The sequence below is a fragment of the Aulonocara stuartgranti genome (genome assembly GCF_965226115.1).
Source record: "Aulonocara stuartgranti genome assembly, chromosome: 3".
In the NCBI taxonomy this organism is placed as follows: Eukaryota; Metazoa; Chordata; class Actinopteri; order Cichliformes; family Cichlidae; genus Aulonocara; species Aulonocara stuartgranti.
The window spans coordinates 61,300,342-61,317,354 of NC_138941.1; the positions used below are offsets into that span (position 1 = coordinate 61,300,342).

Consider the following 17,013-nt stretch of genomic DNA (forward strand, 5'->3'; position numbering starts at 1 on the left):
GAAAACTTTCAGCACAAGGAGTGAACTAAAGGAATTTTTGTTTGATACGATATCTCTGGCCTCAAACGTTCCAGCCTTGGGACTCTCCTCCATCTCTGCCGTCTCTGTATCTTGGTGGCCTTGACGACTTTCTTGCCCGTGTGCACTTGTGTTTGCAGCCACGTGGTGATTAGAAAGCTGAGATTACGAACGGGACCGGGACAAGATGTTGGTCACTAGAAAAATCTCAGCAATCAAAATTCATAAGGAATTATTTCTAATTTTATTCCATTTAAGAAGACATAAATGTTATATGCTGAAAGGTTTCAAAAAACACCTGAAGCTCTCGGGGGCTTATTTCAGGTGTCTCTCTGTAAGAGGCTGATTCATCAGTGGGAGGTTCCCATCAGGTAGCTCCTCCAGCCCTCCTCTCTACCTGGGTGTGGACAGCAGGAAGGATCCAAATAAAGAGAGACGGACGGCTCACAGAGACACCATCACCAGACAGCCTCCTTAGCAGCAGCCTCCACCCTCCTCATCCTCCAACAGAGCTCCAGAAGGTAAGACGAGCTGCACGAGTAGAACAATAAAGAGTCACTGACGGGCATCTCTGTGGCTTTAACAGGATAAATAACAGACAGACGAAGGAGTGGGCAAAACTCGCACACTGACTTTTAGAACTTTTAAATGCCGAGTCCTCCTTTTAAAGGATAAATTCAGGGTTTTCTTTGTTTTTTTTGCTCATGATACGCATTCCTCCAGTCTTTTATTCATATTGTTATGTTTCTCTTCTTTGAAGTTTGGTGTTTAATGAGAAAATAAACTTAGATTCAGAGAGGAAATGTGCCAAGTGTTGATGCAAGGAGACAAATTTCACTGACAGCTGAAGGAGCATGGAGATGTTTAACTCGCACAGTGATGATTGTTCAGTTAGTCTGTTTCTGTGACATCTTCAGAGTCATAATTTCAAACATTCTGCATGCTGGGATTTTCCTAACCTTACAGATGATGTACAGTAATAACTCCAAGTGTTACCATTTGATGTTTGTGCTACTTTCTGTCCAATCACAGACGTCCAACTGTGTTTTTTTTTCTTTCAGGTCTTTGTCAGGCGATTGGTTCCCTCCAACATGCTGTGCCCACTGCTCTTCCTGTCTGCATTCATTGTACTGGCAGGTAAGCATGCACCGCAGCTACTTTAAAAGTATCCTTACTAGACTTGAGTATTTGGTGATTAGTATTCAGGAACTGATAATCAGAGACTGAGGAACAAAGACCAAATGACCTGAAGTGAGGAGGGACAGTGAAGGCCATTTGAAGTGCTGATAATCTGACAAACATGGACAGATTTTCCTGGGATCCTTGCTTTCATATCTTTATTTTAGAATAAACAATCATACAAACAAACAAGCATTTTTAAAGAGTTCAAGGGATGTAGATCTCTGTCATCTGCCCATCCATCAATCTGATGGTTCATTAATTACATTCAACACGACTCCCTGAACTCTTTCAAACCCCCTGTCTTGTCTTTTAGTTTCTATGTTTTTCTCGTGGAAGGTTTGGCGCGTTTGACAATGCTATGGTCTTTTTTGCATTGAAAACACTGAGCTTTACTAACATTTTGCTCACATTTAACATGTTTGTGTCCTTAAAGGTCCAAACACAGTAAATATAGTTTTGGGTCTATGTGGAAGAAATTATTTCCTGTTTTCTGTTCACATTCAATTTAACTCACTCATCTTAAACTTTTCACGTAATAACTGAACATTTCAAGTCCTGTTTTTTGTTAATATTGAGTTATTTTCGTGGCATTTTGAACTAATAAGACTCAGACAAATTATAACCCCTAGTCCTGATCCTAAACTTGAGTTACTAAATTGAAATTTAAAGACAATAAACCAAAAGTGTAACTTGCAGATAACTGACAGCATTTTTTTCAGTGGCAGAAACAAGCTTCCATATTTACTGGATGCAGGAAGATAAAACTGTACCATGGGGAAAATATGGATCGCTACACACAAAAATAGCAGTGTGTGTGTGAAGAGAAAGGCACTGTAGAGAAATATATAGTACTAAAAGTTTATACTTCAAGCACTTCAGTTAGTAAAACTGAAAAATGTTTAACAAGGTCACCAATACAAATATCTGCTCTCTTTTAGAATAATATATTAATGCTTATAAAACAGAAAAGATGTGTTAAGATATCTGCAGCCAGCCAGGAGAAAATCAGCAAATAAAGTTGAGAATCTTTTTTTTTTTCTTAACTGATACTCAGAGAAATACAAAAACATTAGATGTCATTGAAAAAGTTTAGACCCTCCTTACCCGCCATCAGACGCGTTACTGTAATCTGATTACTTTTTTCAAGTAACGAGTAAAGTAAGGGATTACTATTGCAAAAACGGTAATTAGATTACCGTTACTTTCCCGTATAGGAACGCTGCGTTACTGCCTTACTAAAACCGTGATTTTTTTGCGAGAATGTGTCATGACAGTGACGTAAGCGAGCGCGACGTTGGTGACAACAGCTGTGTGCAGATCAACAATGGATCATATATCGATTGTGGGAGAGAGTATGAGCGTGCAGCGTTTAAAGCGTGGAAGTACTGACCTTACTTTGAGTTTGATTCCATAAAAAGTGACAAAAACATTAGCGTCCGTTGTGCGTGGGAAGAAAACTTCTTTTTACAGCAAAAAAACCCCCCTAAACTTCCAAGCAAGCACCGAGTGCGCTACCACGTAATGGGAAACTCACAGAGAAACTCGCAGATTCTTCAACTGACCGCTGCGGCTCACCTGCACCAGGGTAAACCTCCGCCTACCCTCAGTCCTGCTTCACAGGTGAAAATAGAGCAACAGGACCGCTAGTCTTTGACTTTATTTATTTTCTGCTGTGTTTTACTTGCATCTATTTGAAAGACTGAGTGTAAACACAAAAAAATATTTTATTTTATGTGCTGGAATGTGCAGAAAATAGGTTTAAATGTTAAACTAATTTCTTCAAGTCAGAGAATGGTGCATATAATTTAAGTTTTGCTTGATGCATAAAGTTAAAAGATTAAAACTGATAAAACAAGTTTAAAAAAAGAGACTTTTCCATTTGATTACATTTTGTATGATGGATTATGCAGAAAAAGTAGAATTGGGCTGAAAGATCTATCGCTTTATCACCAATTCAGGTTGTAAATCGTGTTTTAAAAAGTAACTAAGTAACTAAGTAATTAATTACTTTTGAAAATAAGTAATCAGTAAAGTAACGGCATTATTTTTTGGGGAGGTAATCAGTAATTAGTTACTGATTACTTTTTTCAAGTAACTTGACCAACACTGCTCGCCATACAGAGGTCCGAGGGATCTCCCAGAAATGGCCAAGCTCATTTCTGGAGAATAGGTGACTGATTTCATACCTGCTGATCTCTTACCCAGTGCAGGTTAGGTTTGCAGTATTAGTTACCATCATGATATGCCCCAGTCACACTTTCACAGGACAGGAAACCCAGCGTAAATAAGATTGAATCCACACTTTTAAGCTTAAATTTCAAAACTTACATTTAACTACTGATTTTATCTACTGTTCTGTTTTTATCTGTTTTGATTTTATATACTGTTTTGTTTGTTTGTTTGTTTGTTTGTTTGTTTGTTTGTTTGTTTTATTAGTTTCAGGTTGGCCATTCTTGTATTTTGCTCGTTTGTGTTGTTGTGTTTGCACATCTCTGTTGCTTGTGGGGCTCGCACACAAGAATTTCACTCGCATGTGCTGTGCCAGTGTGCCTGCACATGTGATGTGACAATAAAAAGTGATTTGATTTGATTTGTTAATTAGTTAGTTAGTTTATTTGCTTGTTTTAATCAATTTTAAATCATGCTTTTTATTTTTTTTTTGTTTCTAATGTCTCTGTAAAGCACTTTGAATCACCTTGTTGTTGAATTGTGCTATACAAATAAACTTGCCTTGCCTTGCCTTGCCTTGAATCCTGCTTCGTAGTGGACCTCCAGTCTTTGCATTTGGAGTTTTTTCCCTGTCCATATCTGTCTGTTACTGGTTTTTCAGCTTCACCCTGATTATCTGTGAGTCCCTGTCATGTATTTCATACATTTTGTTTTACTTTGTTTTAGCCTCACTGGCACTCTGAATGTTATCAACTCATCATATTCAGATCAAAACAGCTCTCATTCTCTTTTCCAAACACTGCATAGCTGATCTATACAATGCAATATCTGAAGTTACAACATAGTAACATTTCTGTACTTTAGTGTTTAGGCCTGTCGTGAGAGTACATGTTAATGTACTACCGTAACATAGATAAGACTTCATAAGTCCCCATATATCCATCAACCCTATTTCTTTAGCAAAATAATTTGAATAGTTGTTTTACACCAGCTATGAGACTGATCATGACCTATCCGGCTGTCCATCGCTGCATCGAGTATGCTCTGCTATTACAAATGAGAGTGTAAAGTGAGTAAGTAATAAAAACGTTAAGTCTACTATACCCATCCATATAAGTTCCCCAAGTTTAACTTGTAATCTACCCTCCTTTTCCAAGATTTTGGCAACTTGTACGAATACTTTGTTTCTACAAACGCGTGAATGTGAACCTTTGTTTGTCCTAACAGCTAACAGGCTGCAGCTCACACCTCTCACGTGTGTCTGTGTCTTCAGGTGCTCAGCAACAGTCAGTCAGTGAGTCTTCAGTGTTGGACATCAGCTCATGTCCCATCACATATTATGGACAGAAGTACGGGAAGCTCTATGTGAGTAGGATGAAGCCTGATGTTTTAGCAGAGCTTTATGTGTTGTTGCTGTTTAATCTCCACCTGTAGCAGAGATGATGTTTGCAGACTGAGTGAAGAGTTCAGAGATCAGCGTCTTATTAATGTCCTCTGCAGTGATGCTGAGTATGTAACCATCACCTGATGCAGCTTCCTGAAGAAGAGCGAGAGCTCTGACTGAAACCTGAGCACCAACAGTTCAGCTGTACATGACAGAAAAACCCACAAAATATTTTGCTATTTGATTTGTTGTGTCTCTGATTTTTACAGGCGAACTTCACAAGAGAAGAGATTGCGTTCTGTTTTGACAAGTTTTACAACCCTGGGAATAAAGGCGACTGCATCATAGGGAGCTCACCTGACAAAAGGAGAGCAGTTCTTTCTATAGTTCAAGCAGATTCTTTTCTTGAACGTTGGATTAGAAATAAAACACAAACAATTCAGAACAGTTTGAGATGCAGTGTGCAAATAATCATGCCGATCCGCCATTTAACGGTGAGTCCTGCTCTGTATCACAAAGCCTGAAGGGTGTGCCTAAAATTAATAGTTTCAATCAACACTGAAAACAAACATAAAATGAAAAATGTTTCTTTTTATTTTTTATTTTTTAAAGGGACATTGTAGACTAATTAACATGAGTATGTAAGATGCAGCCGTACAGGCTAGTTTTCACCTGAAGGGTGAAGGAAAACCAAAGATGCAAAGGCATCTAAGCGTAGACAGGAGACAGGACCAACGCATGTGAATGGTAAAAGTAATGCATAATCATAACCAAACAAACTAAACATCAAAAGCAACTATTAAAGATTGAAAACAGAGGCACTTTAAGACAATACAGACCATGAAAACAGAGACTTGCATGGATACCACTTCAGTATATGACAACATGTTGGATTATGATCGTGTTTGTTTAAAAATCACTTTTTCTGCTATTTTTGTTGCTAGCAGAAGGATTGGTCTGATGATTGGTTATATAATCACCTGATTTAAAAACATGTGTGATGACTGTAGTTTTTATAGCATATGGAAACACTCCATTATGAAATTCAAAATGTTTTAGCAATGCAGCTCAACAGGCCCAATGTTAATGTTGTGAACCTGAGCTTTTCTAAACACTTTCAGATGAAACTTCTTCACAGTGACTGAATCTTTCCTGTTAACCTGTTTACAGATGATCTTAAACCTATTCAACTTTGGGACAGAAGCAGCTCTGAGTTTGGAAGCACATGGCACTGGTTTAGTGGCGGTGAGTCTGTGTGTATATGAACAATAACACTTTGACGTAATATGTTAAATACTTTATATTTAATGCCAACATTTGTGTCTGTTTTCAGCTTGATGTCAGTTCTTTCTGCTCTGTGATTATAACATTAGCTGTGTTTGTTTCTGTTTAGCTCCAAACTCGGGTCAGTGATGTCGTAATCGACACATTAGCGGTTAATAACGTTCTTAACAAGTATCATAATTATACCATAGATATCAGTGGATGCAGACACTCAGGTTAGTGAATCTTAAACTCCTACCGTGACTTTGGGATTATGTAATTCTGAAAGATTTGATTGTTACTGTTTTATTTGCACTTACAGTTGGAAAACTGTTGAACTAAAGTGAAGCCTCTATCTCTTCCCAGGTACTGTGTATAAACCTGGTACTGTGGTCAACTCTGACCCACAAATCTGCTCCAATGTCACCTGTTCTGAGACTGCAACCCTCCAGACCTCTGGTTGTGGTCCATTGGAGTATTGTCAAGGCAACGGCATGTAAATATTTTCTCTTCATATTTTGTTACTAAAAGGTTCTACAGTGAAATAACTTAAGAAATAGAGGGTCCCCTGCGGTAACCTTCTTTGGCAGCAACTCATGGTGATGTTTGTGGTTGGTTGCCTTTGTTAGCTGCAGGTTGGCCTCCACCTGCACTGTGACCGGCCCCACTGTCATCGACGTCCACGGCCATATGAACTCCATCCAGGATCGCTGTGCATACTCTCTGTTCTCGACTCCGTCACTCCCAGACTTCCTTGTTCTGGGGAACTTCAGGGACAGACGTCGTAAAGATGTGAGCTTTTTGGACAGTGTGACGCTGCGTGTGGACGGGCATGACATTCACCTGGAACAAGGTGGGAGAGTTCAGGTAAGCGACCTACAGCCACAGTTCATGTGTCAGAGTGGAGTCTGATCCAAAGTCCTCCCTCATCCTCTGCTGAACTCAGTGGTTGTTGCTGTGAAATCAGCCTGTTTGTGTGTTTGACATGTTTCACTCAGTGTTTCCACCACTTTGTCTCTGCTGTGATGCAGCTGGACGACTCCACACTGACCCTCAGCAGCTCATCTCAGCTGGTTCACGGTGTGCAGCTCTCTAAGGACCAAACTGGAGTCACTGCCGAACTCACCAAACTCAGCATCTCTGTCTTCTTTGATGGTGACACCGCACAGATCGTCTTAAAAGGTACAGAAAATAAAGTTTAACTCATGTAATGTAAACTGTAAACTGTGCTGTTATTTATTCTTCTGTGTTTGTCCAGTTTGAATATTGATGCTGATCTGACTCATTCTGTCCTGATCCTGTGCAGGACCTGCTGGTTCATCTGTGGAGGGTCTGTGTGGAAACTCCAGCAGGTCTCTGAGTGACCTGAGGCTCTCTGAGTACAGCTCCACCAGGTAAGACCGCATCACAAGCTCAGAGTCCCTCTGACTGCTGCTGCTGATGTTGCAGATATTCTGTTTTTATAAAGGAGCCTGAACTTTGTTGTTTGTTGCCCCCTAGCTGTGAGATGCAGTACAGTGAGACTGCTGACACCACGATCGACTGCACCAGTGTGACTGAACGGTGAGCAGACTGATCCACAAGGCAGGATCTGTTTACCCTTTGACGTAATAAAAAACGTGTGTTGATCTGTCTTGTAAATTACATGGTACATCACATGTGACTGTAGCATAGATGGAAGATAAACACAACTGATTACAGATTATTATTTTATTGTCTTCAATTTTGTTTCTCTATCTGTGGTACAGCTGTAATCTCCTGAAGGAGGCGCCCTTCTCGTCCTGTAACACTGACATTGACCCAGAGCCCTACATAACCGCCTGCACCGACACTTTGTGTAAATATCCTGCGGTGAGCGGACTCAACTGTCAGTTCCTGAAGGCCTACGCCAGAGCCTGCAGTCAACACAACCACGCTCTGGATGGCTGGACATCAAAGACCGGCTGCTGTAAGAACTTAATAAGACCTTAATAAGACGTCAGATTGTCACTGATTTCTAGAATCGATTCAATTCTGATTCGATTTGATTTGAATCGGGGAAATTTGGCCTCAGACAGTCAGAAATATTATAATTCAGATCATGCATCGGTACATTTCTATATTTTTATATCTATAAAAAGAAAGCTGACACTTGCGAGACTTTATCAAATATTGAAGATACTTATTATCTAGACGGAGGAATAATCACACGTGGGGCATCGGCTTTTATCGGAACATTCACACAAAAAGGTGACTTTGTTTATTGAACTCTCGCGTATACTCCGCAGCATAACAGGAAGCATCCTTTCAAAATAAAATCACAACAGATGACAATGAGGGCATACCTATTAACTAGCTCAACAAAACTGTTCTTGAAGTAGACTGAGAGAGAGAGAGAGAGAGAGAGAGAGAGAGCTGTGCATGAAGTGTGATTGTATCGTGGTGGAAGCAAAACAGCAAAAGTAAGAGGAAATTCACGTCGATGTTTATCAAACGTGAAGCGTAGTTTGCTGCTTCTTTTGCTGCTGGTTCAGTGAATTTTGGTTGGAGAGAGAAACCTGCAGCTTCGGAATCTAGCGCAAAAAAGCGTGGACCCGCCGAAACATCAGAATCAGCGAGCTGTCGGCTTTCAGCCCCAGTCCGTGCCGTCGGGTGAGAAAGGCAACATCTCACTGATTCTGATCCTGATCCGCGGGTCCGCGCTTTGTGTTTACGTCTTTGTGCAGAATCCGTGTACCTGCTCTCATTTACTGTTTTAGCTGTTTGGTGGTTGTTGAAATTTTGTGAGGTTTAACCTGAGATTCTGGCTTTTTGGGCAAAATAAATTTAGATTAAAAAATCGATTCAGGATTTTAATGAATCGATATCACGTTATCCAAGCTAGAATCGATTTTAATCGATAAATCACTAATCAAAACCCACCCCTATTAATAAGCTCTCCTTTGTTAAAGAACTGAACTGTGGATTTTTAGAGCTCCCACGTTTTCAGGATAATAGATGAGTGTGTTCCTCTGTAGCCTCTGAGGCCTTCTGTCAGGACAGGACCTGCAGCGATCACGAGTTCTGTGGTGAGAAGACGGTCAGTGGTGACACTCGCTGCTTTTGTCGGGCCATTTTTGCCTCCAAGTACCAAGAAAACAACTCTTTGGGTACGACAGCTGTGACATCACCATGACAACAGGGCTGAATAATGTAGGAAAGCTTCTAACTGTGATTTTTCTGACTGATATTGTGACGTTCAGGTGATGCAACGGTCTGCAAGGAGAACTCTGCTTCACTAACTCTGGTCGGTTGTCTCCTGGAGGACAAAGACATCAATTACTCTGCTTTACAGCTCAACGACCCGACCTGCAGGGGTCGGGTGGACAAGCTCACCCACATGGTGACCTTCAGCTTCAACAGCAGCAAGAGATGTGGGACGGTGGTCACGGTGGGTTTCATCTCCTGCTGTTTAAGCTTTGATCTCTGTGAATTCTAAAATTTTTGGTCATCTGAAGTTTATACCAGTCAGTCAACATCTTAAACAGTATCAGATGTTAAAGATGAAACAATGAAGAACTTGCTTAGTATCTGATTATGTGACCCTGCAGACCAACAACAGCTACATCATCTATAAGAACACCATCAGGAGCCAGAATTACTCTTCTGATGTCATCACTCACAAAGACCAAGTCCAGATCGACTTCTCCTGTGTTTACAGTCAGCCAAGCATCCACACTGCAACCTTCAGAATCAGAGACTGGTTTGTAGTGGCTGCTAGGTATTGTTTGAATATTTGTTAAAATGTGGGCATTGCTAACAGTGCAAGTATTTTAAGATGTTGGGATTAGGGCTGCTCGATTATGGCAAAAATGATAATCACGATTATTTTCACTGAAATTGAGATCTCGATTATTTGACGATATTTATTTAACCCTTACGACCTACTATAGAACCAAGTCCGCCAGAGCTTATATTATTTTTTTACATGTTGTAGTGCCATTTGTGGGAGCATTTCAAGTTGCTATACAACTATTATAGCCCATATTTTAATAATATGTATGCATTAAGTCCATAGTAACTACATTAATTGCAAAAAAGTGCAATAAACTACAAAAAAATTGAAAATCATTTTTGTTTTTTTTACATATATTTCTACTTGGAGAAATTTAAGAGGTTTATCCCTCAAAACTTTAAATACAAAAAGTTGCAAAAAATAGTTTACAACAACAGGAAATTTATTTTGAGTGTCTTCATAGTTTTATTTTGGAGATACACCAATTTTTATATACTGCAGGAAAAACGAAAAAACAATCCTATGATGCAAATTTGCAAAGAAAACAGCATGTGCATCAAAATAAACTATTTCCAGCAGTGCAATTCGAGTTCTAAGCATCCCAGAAACTATTCAGAAAAGTCAAACATGACTTATAAAAACACCAGTGTAGGCTTTTAAGGCCTACAAGTAAAAAAAACTACATTTCCGCGAAAATGACGTCATTTCCGGTTTCGGGCAGGAAATGGCGGACATGCGATAGTTCACGCTGACGTCTGTTTCACTGTGGGAAGTGTTACGAACAGCTGATCGGATCGGCAAAGCGTGTTTCTGGAATATTATGTTTTTGTTCCTGCAAGAGCTTTTTATGCAATTTTTGCAAAGCTTTATGTGGAAGGAAACCGTGACCGATGACAAGCTGATGGCATAAGATGTAAGTACAACTCCTCTGGTTTCATATGCAAAAAAAACTTATTGCGCTAGCTTACACGGCTCAGGGTTCTTCAGGGATTTAAAAATAGTTACACAAAACGGAGCGTGCTGCTCTGACCGGATTTAAAGGGTTAACAATGACTTTAAAAAATAATATAAAATAGTGTGCAACACCACTGAAGTTTGTTCTTTTTTTTTTTTTTACCTCTCTTTTCAACCAACGGCAGTCACTCTCCTCTCCAAATAACTTCTGCTTAGCTTTCCGAGCTTCCCTCGTGTCCTCTTAATCAGCGGTCTCCACCCTTTTTTGCGCCACGGACCGGTTTATGCCCGACAATATTTTCACGGACCAGCCTTTAAGGGTAAATGAGGGAGGGGCTAATAATCGGCTCAGTCATTTTTAATGATCGTTGAAAGCCCAGATCGTAATTGTGATTAAAATTTGATTAATTGAGCAGCCCTAGTTGGGATTGTTGTTAACAACAGTGTAAATGTGTGCATTCTGCAGGTCCGTTGCACAGCGCATCACATCTGGAGCTTGGAATTACACTCTGACTATCAAGGCCTACACTGATGCCGGCCGCACACAACTTGTGGAGTGGAACAGTGAATTGCAGTTGAACGAGAAAATCTGGATGGTGTTGAAGACCGATGGCTTGGATGGAAGCATGGTCAGTGTGGTGACCGACTCCTGCTGGGCAACTGACAAGGCATCACCCACCAGCAGTCCAAGACATGATCTGATCATTAACGGGTGAGAGAAACTCAGAGGTGGTGGTTGCTCGCTGCTGCTCAGAGATTAATTCAACTCCTTTTGATCACTATTATGGACTCCTGAACAAAGTTTATTTTCCTGCTTATGATCAGCTGTGCAAACCCTGCTGACCCGACGGTGCAGGTGGAGGAAAACGGACTGGCAACCTCCACTTACTTCTCCTTCAACATGTTCCGGTTCACTGGGGGCTCTAGTGACATCTTCCTTCACTGCCAACTCCACCTGTGTCCCAAACAGGGGAACAACTGCATCCCGGTACGCAAATGTTCATAGAAAGATATACCAAATCTGGCCATCTTTTCTGATTTCATGAGACATTGCTCTGCACATAGACATTTCTCTTCAGTGTGCAAATGTTCAAGCACTGAAGCGCATTATTTACTGTTCCTTATCCATAGTGTCTTTTGCTATTGATGTCCAAATAGCTTCTAGATGTCCACAGAGAATTGGTTTGCATAAAACGAGCTGTCTTTGAATACATTAAATCTCAAATCTGCTCAACAGAACTGAAGTCTGACCTTTCGCTTCGCCATTTCATCAGGTCCAGAACGTCACATTCTTTTTTCTTGGTCAAATAGTGTCTGCACAGCTTTGACTTATGATTGGGGTCAATGTCTTGTTGGTATATGAACCCACGACTAATCAGCTCCGGTCCAGAAGAGACTCCATAATGCACTAAAATGTTGTGGTAGACTTTCTTGTCCATGACACCATAGATTTTTTTTTCCTAATTTGCCCGAGCTGTTAGATATGGGTGCAGTGCATCAAGCATTAACCCTTTAAAGGCGGTCGGAGCAGCAACGCTCCGTTTTGCGTAACTATTTTTAAATCCCTGTAGAACCGGAACCATGTAAGCTAGCACAATAATTTTGTTTTGCATATGAAACCGGAGGGGTTGTACTTACATCTTATGCCATCAGCTTGTGCTAGGTCACGGTTTCCTTCCACATATAGCTTTGCAAAAATTGCATAAAAAGTGCTTGCAGGAACAAAAATGTAATACACTTTGCCAATCCGATCAGCTTTTCGTAACACTTCCTACACTGAAATAGACGTCAGCGCGAACGATCGCATGTCCGCCATTACCTGCCCGAAACCGGAAGTGACGTCATTTTCGCGGAAAATGTAGTTTTTTACTTGTAGGCCTTAAAAGCCTATACTGGTGTTTTTAAAAGTCATGTTTGACTTTATGCTTTTCTGAATAGTTTCTGTGATGCTTAGAACTCAAATTGCGCTGCTTTAAATAGTTTATTTTGATGCACATGCTGTTTTCTTTGCAAATTTGCATTATAGGATTGTTTTTCAATTTTTCTGCAGTATATAAAAATTGGTGTATCTCAGAAATAAAACTATGAAGACACTCAAATTAAATTTCCTGTGGTTGTAAACTATTTTTTGCAACTTTTTTGTATTTAAAGTTTTGAGGGATAAACCTCTTAAATTTCTCCAAGTAGAAATATATGTAAAAAAACAAAACAAAAACGATGTTCAATTTTTCTGTAGTTTATTGCACTTTTTTGCAATTTATGTGGTTAATATGGATTTAATGCATAAATATTATTAAAATTTGGGCTATAACAGTTGTATTGATGTATAGCAACTTGAAATGCTCCCAAAAATGGCACTACAGCATGTAAAAATATAAAGTAAGCTTTGGCGGCCTTGGTTCTATGGTAGGTCTTAAAGGGTTAAAAGGTTCTTCAGCTTTTGAAAATGCTGTTTCTGATGCTGTTCATTGTTATCACCGGAATTCATCATTTTTAAAAGATGAATCGACCCATATATAATAGATGCTGATCGACTTTCAGAGACTACTATCATCAGATTCAATAAAAATGTTATAATTGGAGGGTTTTGACACAAAAGATGAAATGTTTGCTGTCAGTGGCTTCAGTCCTAAATGAATGGATCACTCTTGGTTTTGTAAAGCCTGGACTTTGTCTTTAACTTCCAGACGTGTAACACACCTGCTCGGGTACGCAGATCTGCCAGTTTGACATATGAACCTGAAGCTCCAGCCTTCATCAGCGTGTCCTGGACTTATTAGGTAAGGTACAATCGGCTTTTGTGATTTACCATCATATATGTTATGTGGTGATTGCTGAAGAGAACAGTGAAGTTTAAGTAAGAAATTCAGAAAGAGGAAAAATGCCTGAGGAAACCTCACTGGTGGAGGTGGAAAGAGACATTACAGATATGTTAGCAATTTTTACTGGAGTTAAGTTTTCTGCCCACCTAAACTGATGGGTTTGTATTTCCAACTTTGCCTGATAAGCTGTTGAGTGAATAAAATGTCCTAGTTTATACAGTGGTTCAAAAAGGTGTTTCCCCCCTTCCTGATTTGCTATTTCCTTTGTAGATTTGTCACACTTAAATGTTTCAGATCATCAAAAGAATTTAAATTTAAAATTTTAAGAGGAAAAAACCTACATGGCCCTGTGTGAAAAAGTGATCGCTCCCTTAAACCTTATAACTGGTCGGGCCAAACTTAGCAACAACAGCTGAAACGAAGCGTTTACCATAAATGGCAGTCTGTCTTGTACAGTGCTGTGAATGAATTTCGGCCCGCTCATTTTTGCAGAATTGTTGTAATTTAGCCACATTGGAGGATTTTCAAGCCTAAACCACCTTTTTGAGGTCATGCTACAGCATCTCAATCAGATTCAGGTCAGGAATTTGACTTTGGCCACTCCAAAGTTTTCATTTTGTTTTTCTTAAGCCATTGAGGTGGACTTGCTGTTGTGCTTTGGATGATTGTCCTCCTGCAGAACCCAAGTGAGAATATACGGCCATCTGTTCGTGATCTCAGCTTGAGGTCAAGAATCGTTCTTTTGTGACCTCCTGGATGAGTTGCTGATGCACTCTTGCAGTAATTTTGGTAGGCTGGCCTGTGAAAGTTCATCACTGTTCGAGGTTTTGTCCATATGTGGATAATGGCTCTCACCGTGGTTCACTGAAGTCCCAAAACCTTACAAATGGCCTTCTAACCCTTTCCAGACTGAGAGATGTCACCTACTTTGTTTATCAGCCGTTTCTTTGGATCGTGGTATGTTGTTTTGCTTTTTGAGATCTCTTAGCTTGCTTCAGTTTGTTAGAAAATTTCTATTTAATTACAAATACTTTTTCATACAGGGCCATGTTATCTTTGTCTAATATTTAAATTTGTTTGATGATCTGAAACACTTAAGAGTGACAAATACACAAAAAATAGGAAATTAGGAAGGGGGCAAACACTTTTTCACACCACTGTACGTCACCTGACAGTCCAGCATCAGGGCAGAGGTCATCCTCAAACACAGATGATTCCAACAGAAGAACTGGGATATGATTTGTGAAAAGGAGCCAAGGTCTGTGACAGAAAGAACAGCAGTCACAGTTTACTCTGGTTGTCTTCTCAGGTGGTTTCCACGGTGACTTTGATGGACTGACTGACCAACCGAGTGCTGACCTAATGTGACAGTGTTCGCAGAGACAAGAGACATGCTGCTTTTATCCATCTCCTTTATACTTGTACTATTTCTGCTAAAGGATGGAAAAATAAAGCGTGTGGTAACCAGTCTGTGTTTTTCCAGAATTTCATTACTTCTACTTTTTGGCTCTGAAACTGTTCAGCTTGAACTCCAGTCTTTTCAGCTTTAATGAATATTTCCTGCAATACATTCAGAGGCTTTGAAAAGCTGACGGGCTTAGAAAAATGAAAAGATGTGCACTAATATTAGTGTTACAGACACCACCCATTCATTCCACATTTAAACATACAGTTGTGGTCAGATGTTTATACACACTCATCATGAATGTCATGGTAATTTGTTTTTTTTAAATAAGTTATTGGAACTGGCCTTTTTCGATGGTGGAATGATGGTATAGCATACATCTTTAATTACTTTAAAAAATAAGAGCTGGGTGCTCAAGTTTGAATTTATTTGGAATTTTCTCTAATTCACACAGGGTCGAAAACTATGCATAAAGACTTAAATATATACTTACATCCTCACTAGTATTTGGTTAAATGTCTCAGAAGGTTTGACCTCAACCAAACACTTTTGGTATCCATCAACAAGCTTCTGGCATAATTCAGGCTGGATAACTGACCATTCATCATGGCAGAATTGGTAGAGTTTATTTCAATTGGTTAGTTTCCTCGCAAAGACCTGGCTTAGCTAATGTGAGCTAATGTGCTTTGAATGTGCTTCCATTTGAATCGAGTTTTCGTTTGTGTTTGGGATCGTTGTCAAGTTAAAAAAAAAAAGGAGAGTCCTGTATTATTGCATCCACATTGTGTAATGTACCAGTAGCAATAGTGTAAAAACAGCCCCAGAGCATGACGCTACCACCATGCTTGACGGCCGCTGCAGTGCTACTCCTCCAAACACACCACCTGTCATTTTGGCCAAATAGTTCAACCTTTGTCTAATAATAATAATAATGGATTGTATTTATATAGCGCTTTTCGACACCCTCATAGCGCTTTACAATTCCACTATTCATTCATTCACACACTGGTGGAGGCAAGCTACAGTTGTAGCCACAGCTGCCCTGGGGCAGACTGACAGAAGTGAGACTGCCATATCACGCCATCAGCCCCTCTGGCCAACACCAGTAGGCAGTAGGTAAAGTGTCTTGTCCATCGAACCGGCAACCTTCCGGTTACATAGATGAGCTTCCCAACCCGCCGCCCCGGTCGTCTAGTCTCATCATAAAGATGTTCTGCAGAATGCATTTGGCTTGTCCATATGGGCAGCTACAAATTTCAGTGGAGTTTGAAGGTGTTATTTTTGGAGTAGGAGTTTGTTTCTTGGTCAGCACCCTCTCATTCCGTGGCAATTTAAAACTGACTTTGCTATCGACGTTGATGCTGGTGTTCCAGAAGTTTCCTGTTCATGGCAGGCTTGAGCCTGGGGGATCCCTGAACATCCTGACCAATTTCCTCTCATCTGATAGTGACAGTTTGGCTCTTCTTTCAGTCCTTAGCAATGAGACATCCAAATAACTTGTACTTAGATGAAACTGCTTGAACTGATGATCTTGGAATCTGCAGTTGCTTAGAAATGGCTCCAACAGACCTTCCCAACTCATGTTAATCTACAGTTCTCCTTCTTATATCTTCACTCAGGCTTTCCCATTACAAGCATTGGTCAATCCAGTAAGGGCTGTTTAACAAATTCTTTTTATCCGGGCAAAGAGAAACCCACAAGTTTTTTCTCTTTTATTTTCAGGTGCTTACTTTACCATGTAAGAACCATGTAGAACCTTCAGCGTCAAGATGTGTGAATAGATATTATATAGAACACACAGGGAGTGGGCAGAAGTTTTAACACTGATGTCCCTCTTCTAGCCAACATGCAGGACAGTTTATATGGCCAAAATATCTTTTTGTAGCAGGCTGTAAATATCTTTATTTCTGTTGTAAAGTTTGACATTTTGCGTCTGTGGGAACTGACTCACTTTTGGTCACTTTTAGAACCAGTCTGAAGTGGATATTAGAGAAACTGCAGTGTTCAGTGCTTTAACATTAGCTTTATTTGTTAGCCCCAGAGGTTGATTTTGCATAATGCA

The 17,013-nt window shown here is 40.0% G+C and overlaps 1 protein-coding gene and 1 long non-coding RNA gene across 2 annotated transcripts; both read left to right on the forward strand.

Annotated features, from left to right (window-relative positions):
• The first annotated feature begins 145 nt into the window (after positions 1–145).
• Positions 146–5,037, forward strand: LOC309693019. The gene is made up of 4 exons (XR_014272556.1): positions 146–539; positions 1,080–1,155; positions 4,643–4,734; positions 5,023–5,037. It is a non-coding gene; the product is annotated as an uncharacterized lncRNA (long non-coding RNA).
• An 871-nt stretch (positions 5,038–5,908) lies between these two features.
• LOC309693017 (alpha-tectorin-like) lies at positions 5,909–15,013 on the forward strand. Its single transcript, XM_082511972.1, has 15 exons — positions 5,909–5,998; positions 6,147–6,252; positions 6,383–6,512; positions 6,646–6,883; positions 7,048–7,198; positions 7,323–7,410; positions 7,517–7,579; positions 7,765–7,964; positions 9,013–9,144; positions 9,238–9,425; positions 9,586–9,737; positions 11,191–11,436; positions 11,550–11,712; positions 13,412–13,504; positions 14,856–15,013. The coding sequence occupies exons 1-14, from the start codon at positions 5,924–5,926 to the stop codon at positions 13,502–13,504; spliced, it is 2,025 nt and encodes a 674-aa protein (XP_082368098.1). The 5' UTR covers positions 5,909–5,923; the 3' UTR covers positions 14,856–15,013.
• The last annotated feature ends 2,000 nt before the right edge of the window (positions 15,014–17,013 follow it).

Bases quoted from the DNA above. Each gene is read 5' to 3' on its own strand.
- LOC309693017 (XM_082511972.1), top strand. From the start codon at position 5,924: ATGATCTTAAACCTATTCAACTTTGGGACAGAAGCAGCTCTGAGTTTG. The intron at 6,884-7,047 runs GTAAGCGACCTA...GCTGTGATGCAG, and splicing joins AACAAGGTGGGAGAGTTCAG to CTGGACGACTCCACACTGAC. The intron at 7,965-9,012 runs GTAAGAACTTAA...GTTCCTCTGTAG, and splicing joins GACATCAAAGACCGGCTGCT to CCTCTGAGGCCTTCTGTCAG.